Source organism: Anomaloglossus baeobatrachus, chromosome 3 (assembly GCF_048569485.1).
Source record: "Anomaloglossus baeobatrachus isolate aAnoBae1 chromosome 3, aAnoBae1.hap1, whole genome shotgun sequence".
In the NCBI taxonomy this organism is placed as follows: Eukaryota; Metazoa; Chordata; class Amphibia; order Anura; family Aromobatidae; genus Anomaloglossus; species Anomaloglossus baeobatrachus.
This window is the reverse complement of record NC_134355.1, coordinates 23,331,730-23,341,729: the sequence shown is the minus strand read 5'-3', so window position 1 is coordinate 23,341,729 and position 10,000 is coordinate 23,331,730. Positions and strand designations below refer to the sequence as shown.

The following is a 10,000-nucleotide window of genomic DNA, read 5'->3' as shown; positions in this document are numbered from 1 at the left end:
CTACAAGCAGCTTTCAGAAATTTTGTTTGGTCCCCAGACCTTATCTTGACCTCCCCTGTTCCTGGTAACTGCCATTTCTTAATTACATTTGGAACTGAGGAAAGGACAACTTAAAGACGCTTTCCTATCTCCTTATAGCCTTCTGCTATGTGGGCCGCCACCATTTTCATTTTCAGAGTGCTAGGCAGCTGCTTAGAGTAACTCATGGCTGCTGTTTTTTGGCACAAGGTTAGAGGAGGCTGGGTTTTTATAAAGCTGGGAAATTTGCGTCACCCGAGCTTTCTGTCTCTATCCATCCATCCTAATAATATCCATGCTAATAATTGTTAGAATGTGACGACTCTGGGACTTTGTAGTTCTGGGGACTCTGTCTCTTTAGCGCCTCTGTTCCAGTTTCTGCTGCGTCTCCCTTGAGCTGATTATTTCTGGTGTGAACAGCGGTGTCAGCGTCACTGGACTGATACAATGTTATTACGCAGCAGATTATAAGAGACGAGCGGCGCCCCGGCTGATCTGTACAGACTTGCAGGCTTTACCCTTGTTCTACACAGAAAGGTCAATTCCCGCTAATCTTCCCAGACGCATTATATAATGTTCCGTTTGCTGGGAGTGAAATTGAGATTTATGCGCCCGGCGTTTGTATTCTGTGAAGCCGCGCAGAGAAATCTCACCGTGTAATCTCATTGTTTCCATAGGAGATTTTCCAGAGGAGAGACATTGATAAATCGGGATATTTGGAACTGAATGACCTGCAGGCCGCGGTGCAGGAGAAAGGTAAAATATGAGAAATGTCCCCGTCACCAGCCCGAAAGTGAGAGAACTGGGATAAAGGGGCAGAGCGGCCTCAGATCTGCTACATCCGGAAAGATGACGCAGAGCTGAGCCATCCAATGTCCAGAATTGATTGACCTGCAGTCCCATGTAAATAAGAGGAGGTCATGAATAGCTCTTATAGGGGCTATGGAAAGAAGAACTATTTTACCTCGGCAACATTTGTAATGATGTAGCAGAGCTGAGCTTGTTATTGAAAGAACTGAATTTAGATAATGTAAAAGCTGACCTGCAGTCCTATGTAAATCTCCAGAAAAAATATTGTGGCAGGATGAATGCATAGAATGGACTACATGACAAACCCAGCTCTGCAGGCTGTGAGTTATGAGTGTATATACTGCGTGTATACTGCGTGTATACGGAGTGCATATAAGTGATGCTGCGGATCCAGTCAGGTGCTTGTCTTCTTCAGATAAGAGCAGAGATAGAAACAGGTGGGACTTTAATATGTCTGCTAACCAGGTTCTCTCTCTCCTCTCTCCACTTTTTCTCTTCTCTCTCTCCCCCCACTCTCCTCCTTCTCTCTGTCGCCTCTATCTCTTTTCTCTCTCTCCTCTCTTTCTCCACTCTATTTTTCCACTCTCCCCTCTCTCTCCCCACTCCTTCTCCACTTTTTCTCCCCTCTCTCTCTGACTTTCTTCACTTTTTCTTCTCTCACTCCATCCTCCTCTCTTTCTCCCCTCTCTCTCCTCTCTCCTCCATCTCTTTTTTCCTTTCTCTCTATCTCCACTCTCTGCTCTTTTTCTCTCCCCATCTGTCTCTCTCCCTCTCTCCCCTTACTCTCTATCTCTCCTCCTGTCTCTCTCACCCTGTCTCTCTCCCTCTCTCCCCTTACTCTCTATCTCTCCTCCTCTCTCTCTCACCCTGTCTCTCTCCCTCTCTCCCCTTACTCTCTATCTCTTTCTTCCTGACTGTCTTTCTCCCCTTACTCTCTATCTCTTTCCTCCTGGCTGTCTCTCTCCCTCTCTCCCCTTACTCTCTATCTCTCCTCCTCTCTCTCTCACCCTGTCTCTCTCCCTCTCTCCCCTTACTCTCTATCTCTTTCTTCCTGACTGTCTTTCTCCCCTTACTCTCTATCTCTTTCCTCCTGGCTGTCTCTCTCCCTCTCTCCCCTTACTCTCTATCTCTCCTCCTGTCTCTCTCACCCTGTCTCTCTCCCTCTCTCCCCTTACTCTCTATCTCTTTCTTCCTGACTGTCTTTCTCCCCTTACTCTCTATCTCTTTCCTCCTGGCTGTCTCTCTCCCCTTACTCTCTATCTCTCTCCTCCTGGCTGTCTCTCTCCCTCTCTTCCCTTACTCTCTATCTCTCTCCATCTCTTTCCTTACTCTCTGTCCCTCTCTCCCCTTACTCTCTATCTCTCTCCTCCTGACTGTCTCCCTCCCCCTGTCTCTCTATATCTCTTTTCTTACTCTCCATCTCACCCCCTCTCTCGCCTTACTTTCTGTCTCTCTCCCTGTCTTTTCCTCCTGACTGTCTCTTTCTTACTCTCTGTCTCTCCTCCTGACTGTTTCTCTCCCTCTCTCCCCTTACTCTGTCTCTAATCCTACCTCTCTTCCTCTCTCTTCCTTCTAACTATCTCTTTCTTACTGACTGTCTCTCTCCCTATTTTCCTTACTCTGTCTCTCTTCCTGACTGTCTTTCTCCCTCTCTTTTCCTCTTGACTGTCTCTTTCTTACTTTCTGTCTCGCTCTCTCTCTTTATTCTCGCTCTCTCTCTTTCTCTTACTATTTAATGCCTGAAGGAATCACATTAAGCCGTCAATTCTCCAACCTAATGGCGCTGCGATACGGCAACTCGTCTCTGAAAATCAATTTTGAGAATTTCGTCTGCCTCATGCTGCGGATAGAGATCAATGAAGGTACGTCACTGCGCCCAATGTGGATGGTGTAACGCCAGAGATGGCGTGGATCGATGGTGTTTGGCGGCCTCTGCTCCCCCGCGGGGTCGTCGTGAGCTCACATGATTTCTGTACATCAGTAATGGCGGCCGCACCGGTTGTCCCGCCGCTTTCCTTGATACATTGTATCTTTTTCTTAACCCTTTCTGGTTGCTATTTTGGAACACGGAACATTCCTGCTTCTTATTGACTAATTTATCTGTTTTCTTCTTAAAGAGACAGTCGGATAATAAAATCTCTTCCCAGTGTTCAGTTTTAGGGGATCCCGATAAGTGATGACCCAATGGGCATTTGCTCCCCGGCCGGCTTCATCCTGCAGGCCGGAGGTGTCGTAGAGGGTGGAATGGAGACAGCTGGGAGTAGTAGTACTTCACTAATGCGCTGTGTGCTCCTCCCTATAGCAGCACCTCCTCGGCTCCACCGCACAATGTCACTACCTCCAGCTTCATCCGGTCCCGGTTTAACCCGTCCCTTCCCCATTTTATGCCACCGTCACCGCCCGTCAGCGGTACAGGTAGGACGTGGGGAAGGGACATTCATGGAACAATTGGTGCAGGGTATAGATGGGCGCTACCATGTCTGAGAGAGGTGATAAATGAGAAGCGGCTGCATAGCGATGTAGCAGAGCCGAGTGTGTCGTTTGCCTCTGCATCTGCTATGCAGCACACAGACATGTATATATAACCATACATACATGTGCACATCACTAATGAAGCGTGATTACAAACGGGCACTAACTAAAAAAATACCTATCGCACCCGGTCCCTGCAGCCCAGGGGGACCCCAAAAAGTCGCTTTGACCAATATAACAGACTTGCAGTAATTGGAGCTTTTGCATCGGGGCCCAGGTTTCGCCCCTGTCCACATGCACTGATCAGATGCACAATCCGCTTGGTTGGTGAATGAGGACTTTGCTTTCTAATCATTTGCTTTGCAACATTTGCATGAATCTCCCGGCAGCACTAAGTATCCAGGGCGGTATTATTACTATATCCATGAGTTGTCGGAGGGTGGAAATGAGGTTGTTAGACAATGTGACCTCATGGGTTAAAGCTTTGTAAGGTTCAGCACAGTCTCCAGGACCCCCTGTATGTGCGGCTGGGAGATAATGCAAACCTGAGCTGTCAGCGCGCGGCTGCCGGTCCGTCACTATCTGCTCATATTGACTCCTCTCTCTCCATTACAGAGGTCTTTCATAATCTGAGTAAAGATGGAAAAGGAATCTATCTAAAAGAGGCCGAGGTACGTACAAAATAATACTGCCCCCTATGCACAAGAATATATCTACTATAATACTGCCCCTATGCACTAGAATATAACTACTATAATACTGCCCCTATGTACAAGAATATAACTACTATAATACTGCTCCTATGTACAAGAATATAACTACTATAATACTGCCCCTATGTACAAGAATATATCTACTATAATACTGCCCCTATGCACTAGAATATAACTACTATAATACTGCCCCTATGTACAAGAATATAACTACTATAATACTGCCCCCTATGTACCAGAATATAATTACTATAATATTGCCCCTATGTACAAGAATATAACTACTATAATACTGCCCCTATGTACAAGAATATAACTACTATAATACTGCCCCTATGTACAAGAATATAACTACTATAATACTGCCCCTATGTACAAGAATATAACTACTATAATACTGCCCCTATGTACAAGAATATAACTACTATAATACTGCCCCTATGCACTAGAATATAACTACTATAATACTGCTCCTATGTACAAGAATATAACTACTATAATACTGCTCCTATGTACAAGAATATAACTACTATAATACTGCCCCTATGTACAAGAATATATCTACTATAATACTGCCCCTATGCACTAGAATATAACTACTATAATACTGCCCCTATGTACAAGAATATAACTACTATAATACTGCCCCCTATGTACCAGAATATAATTACTATAATATTGCCCCTATGTACAAGAATATAACTACTATAATACTGCCCCTATGTACAAGAATATAACTACTATAATACTGCCCCTATGTACAAGAATATAACTACTATAATACTGCCCCTATGTACAAGAATATAACTGCTATAATACTGCCCCATATGTACAAGATTATAACTGCTATAATACTGCCCCCTATGTACAAGAATATAACTACTATAATACTGCTCCTATGTACAAGAATATAACTACTATAATACTGCTCCCTATGTATAAGAATATAACTACTATAATACTGCCTCTATGTACAAGAATATAGCTACTATAATACTGCCCCTATGCACTAGAATATAAATACTATAATACTGCCCCCTATGTACCAGAATATAATTACTATAATACTGCTCCCTATGTACAAGAATATAACTACTACAATATTGCCCCTATGTACAAGAATATAACTACTATAATACTGTCCCTATGTACAAGAATATAACTACTATAATACTGCTCCTATGTACAAGAATATAACTACTATAATACTGCTCCCTATGTATAAGAATATAACTACTATAATACTGCCTCTATGTACAAGAATATAGCTACTATAATACTGCCCCTATGCACTAGAATATAAATACTATAATACTGCCCCCTATGTACCAGAATATAATTACTATAATACTGCTCCCTATGTACAAGAATATAACTACTACAATATTGCCCCTATGTACAAGAATATAACTACTATAATACTGCCCCTATGTATAAGAATATAACTACTATAATACTGCCCCTATATACAAGAACATAATTACTTTAATACTGCCCCCTATGTACAATAATATAACTGCTATAGTACTGTCTCCATATAAAACAGTTCAGGTGCAGTTATTTTATAAGGTGTAATGACAGCCTCCTCCCTGCAGGTGTCACTATTGAGCTATGTCTTTGATATTTCATCAGTGACGGATTCTGTAATTTTTGCATAACGGTGAAGTTTCTGCATCCCTGATCCTGACTCTATTCTTTCTCTACAGTGGATGATGTTGACTCTTTACGCCTGAGGACACGGAAAAAAAATCCTTTTTTATGGATATTTGCACTGATTTTTTGCAATTCATTTTTTAATAGATTTTTTTAAATTTATACTATTGAACAATCAAGAAGATCAATTTACACTCAAGTCTGGAGACATTTCCGAATTACAACTTATATTTTTGCGTATTATTTAATAATTTTTTATTGCATATTTATTTATTTTTTTTATTCATTTCCGACCAAGCGATCCCTGTGATTATTAAGGTGAGAATGGTGTCTTACATCTCTAAACATTTTATATATTTTTTTTTATTATTTTTTATTGCATTTTTTCTGCCTATTTTAACCAGCAGGGGTCACTGTTGTTAATGCTGTGAATGGTTATAGAAAGCAGAACAGTGACACCTAATGGCTGGAACGGGAACTATGCGGCTCCCGCAACAAATAATCCCTCATACAGCTATGTGGATGGGAAAATAAAAAAAGAAAGTTATTATATTTGGAAGCAAATGGAGAAAAAATAGTCGTCTGTGGCAAGAAGGGGTTATATTGATTTTTAAGAATTTTTGTGATGTGGTTTTCTTGTCTGTTTCCCTTTAAGAGGAGACAAAATCTCAATTTGAGCAGAAAGGAGCCGTTCTACACCCCGGTATTACAGCGGCCGCTCTCCCGTACTCAGACGTGAAAAGCAATTGAGCAGTAATGGCTCCGTGCGCTGCGTGTGGGCGGCTGCTGGCATTTAGCGAGTCGTGCGCCGCACTTTCCATTAGATCCGACAATTAGCCGGACGTCGGCTGAGCTAACAGCATCCGACTTGTTTATTGTTAATCAGCGCGGCGATGGCGTCGTGTTTACTATCAACAGTCAACCTGGGCGGAATGAGCACGAAATCCGCGGACGTGACCGACGCTGTCACATCACGGGTTATTACGGGGGATGAGCAGAGACGAGCGCGGAGTCAGGGCGAAGCCGGCCATTATTATTATATCCCTATAATAGGCATCATCTGGGGAGGGGGCAGATCGCAGGATACCGGGAGCACGGGGGTCTCCGCCAATGTAATATTCACAGCGGGGTACAGACGGATCTTTTGGATGCCGGTTTGGATGCGGTTGTGCTGCATGGTGTCTCTGGTTGTGCAGAGCGCAGTCTTATCATATCACTTTTTGTTTCTTGTATACAGGTGACTGCAATGATGTTGAGGTGCGGGCGGCGCCATGACACTCGGGAGATGCTCCCTGATATATGCAGCTGCCCTGAATCACTGCCAGTCTCCAGCTCTACATGAGCCTCCCTGTATAATCTGCCCTCCAACAAGCCAGCACTTTCCGTAATCTGGCACAGCCTGCTGATATGGAGCGCTCCTTACACTCCTGACACTCCTTACGCTCCTTACACTCCTGACACTCAATACGCTCCTTGCCCTCCTGACACCCCTTACGCTCACTTCTTACACTGTTTACACTCCTTATACTTTCTCTTTACACTCCTTACGATCCTTACACTCCTTACGTTCTTTATGCTCCTTACGCTCCTTACATTCCTTACACTCCTTACACTTGCTCTTTACTCTCCTGACACTTCTTACAATCCTTACACTCCTGACACTCTTTACGCTCCTTACACTCCTGACACCCCTTACGCTCACTTCTTACACTCCTTACACTCCATACGCTTCTTATGATCCTTACGTTCTTTACGCTCCTGACACTTAGTGACTTCCAGAGCTGTGAATGTACTGACACAATGATACAATGTATGTGTCATGTTAACCCTTGCAGACGCTGCCGGTTGGCGTCGCTCCTTTTTATTGTATTTATTGTTATTTTTACTGTTACAATTCTTTACATTGTATTTAATGTTATTTATTTAAATTATTTATTATTTTGTTCTTTTTATTTATTTTCTATCCAGGATTTTATTTTTTACATTTATTCCATTGTATCTACGATCGTTATATGGTAATTTTGTATTAAATAAATATTTTAATGAATATTTTTTCGTCTGTCTGATCTCCTTGTTGCTGTTCGCGCTCATCCCCTCTTCTACTTGGGATATTAATGTTTTCATAATATGGGAGGACAGATCATTGGATGAGATCAGCCCTTTCTTGTCCTAAAATACTCTGTGCTGCTGTGGATTCGTCATAGAATATCCTCAGATCGTGACTGTGCCCTGGTCAGGTGCAGCCGCCCACCAGGACCCTCCCGCAGCTCTCCTGAAATTCTCTGTGCTGCTGTGGATTTGTTATAGAATATCCTCAGATCATGACTGTGCCCTGGTCAGGTGTAGCCGCCGACCAGGACCCTCCCGCAGCTCTCCTGAAATGCTCTGTGCTGCTGTGGAATCATCATAGAATATCCTCAGATCATGACTGTGCCCTGGTCAGGTGTAGCCGCCCACCAGGACCCTCCTGCAGCTCTCCTGAAATGCTCTGTGCTGCTGTGGAATCATCATGACTGTGCCCTGGTCAGGTGCAGCCGCCCACCAGGACCCTCCCGCTGCTCTCCTGAAATACTCTGTGCTGCTGTGGATTCGTCATAGAATATCCTCAGATCATGACTGTGCCCTGGTCAGGTGTAGCCGCCCACCAGGACCCTCCCGCTGCTCTCCTGAAATACTCTGTGCTGCTGTCACCATTATTATCATCTGGTTACATTGTGTTCCAGACTTTTATCCCAGAGACCAATCTTACGAGATTCTTTAAAGGCGCGGGACGTCTTTAGTTGACTTGATTCATCCTTTATTCCCAGATCGAGGTGCAGCGATTGGCAGGGACGGAGTTAATGCTACTTGTGTATGGAGGTAATGAAGCTGAAGGAGCCTGTGAGAGCTTCTTGGTGTGAAGTGCCATCAGACCTCGCGCTTTGGCTTCCATTGTACAATGGTGACTGATGCGCCTCTTATCAGCGGGAGAATCTCATCTCCTCATGCAGAATAACACTGACAATTCAATGGCTGGAGATTACAAATTGCTCGTCTTGCCGGATGGCGCCGCTTCTCTCCCTTTTATTCCGCACGTCTTTATGGCGCCATTTACCGTTTCCTTTCTTTGCATCGGATTTATCAGCTCATTAACGGGAGGATGGGAATCTATTGTGAGGGGGTGGAAACGCTGAATGCGATGATCCCCTGTAATATTGTCCCCCTGCTTTAATGAATAATGGAAATGTTCTTATAGATGATGATATAGTCCTAGAAATAGCGCCACCCCTGCCACAGGTCGTGTCTGGTATTGCAGCTCAGAGACAATTAAATGTGGATAAATGCAATTCCACCTGCCGCCTCTGGACAGGAGTGGCGCTGTCTCTGGAAGAAAGAATAATTATATTCTAGAAGTCATGTTTTCCTATAACTGGACACCCCCTTTTAACCATCTTTATGGATGGGGTTTGTAAAAACCAGCACTTTACAATTTACTGTTTATAAAAATGTTCAGCCGTTCTGGAGATATTAATCTGTGAGGGATCCACTATCATCGTCTCCATCATCAGCTTATGGGATCACCCCGCTGAGGATGTGATCTGTGGACACCGCGGCCCCACAAGTCAGATCACAAAGCCCTGTCTATGAATGGTGGAAATCTCTGCACAATAACAAAGGGGCCGGGTCCTTCATAGAGAAGAATATTCACAAGTCTCCGCACAGCGGATAGACAATGATGGCGGAATTGTGTTCTCATGTAGACTCCATTAACTTCTATGGGGAGCGATCACCCAAAACTACAGGTGACGGCAGCACCAAACCCGGGGTCATCGAGGAAGGACCCTCCCCCCATAGCAAACAATAATAATAATAATGCTGCTTATATCAGATAGATATATAGATAGATGGATAAAAGAAGAGATAGATAGATAATAGAGGGATAGATAGATAGATAGATAGATAGAGGGATAGATAGATAGATAGATAGATAGATAAAGGGATAGATAGATAGATAGAGGGATAGATAGATAGATAGATAAAGGGATAGATAGATAGATAGAGGGATAGATAGATAGATAGATAGATAGATAGATAGATAGATAGATAGATAGAGGGATAGATAGATAGATAGATAGAGGGATAGATAGATAGATAGATAGATAGAGGGATAGATAGATAGATAGATAGATAGATAGATAGATAGAGGGATAGATAGATAGAGGGATAGATAGATAGATAGATAGATAGATAGATAGATAGATAGATAGATAGATAGAGGGATAGATAGATAGAGGGAGGGATAGATAGATAGATAGATAGATAGAGGGATAGAGGGATAGATAGATAGATAGAGG

The 10,000-nt window shown here is 43.2% G+C and overlaps 1 protein-coding gene across 1 annotated transcript in view; it reads left to right on the top strand.

Moving 5' to 3' along the window:
* Window positions 1–7,666, top strand: part of LOC142294882 (calpain-14-like) — a 32,535-nt gene extending 24,869 nt beyond the window's left edge. Inside the window, exons 18-22 of the mRNA XM_075337944.1 lie at window positions 696–774; window positions 2,574–2,690; window positions 3,916–3,971; window positions 5,720–5,984; window positions 6,904–7,666. Of these exons, the coding sequence (XP_075194059.1) occupies window positions 696–774; window positions 2,574–2,690; window positions 3,916–3,971; window positions 5,720–5,746 (279 nt within the window). The 3' untranslated portion in view covers window positions 5,747–5,984; window positions 6,904–7,666. The remainder of the gene's footprint in view (window positions 1–695; window positions 775–2,573; window positions 2,691–3,915; window positions 3,972–5,719; window positions 5,985–6,903) is intronic.
* The last annotated feature ends 2,334 nt before the right edge of the window (window positions 7,667–10,000 follow it).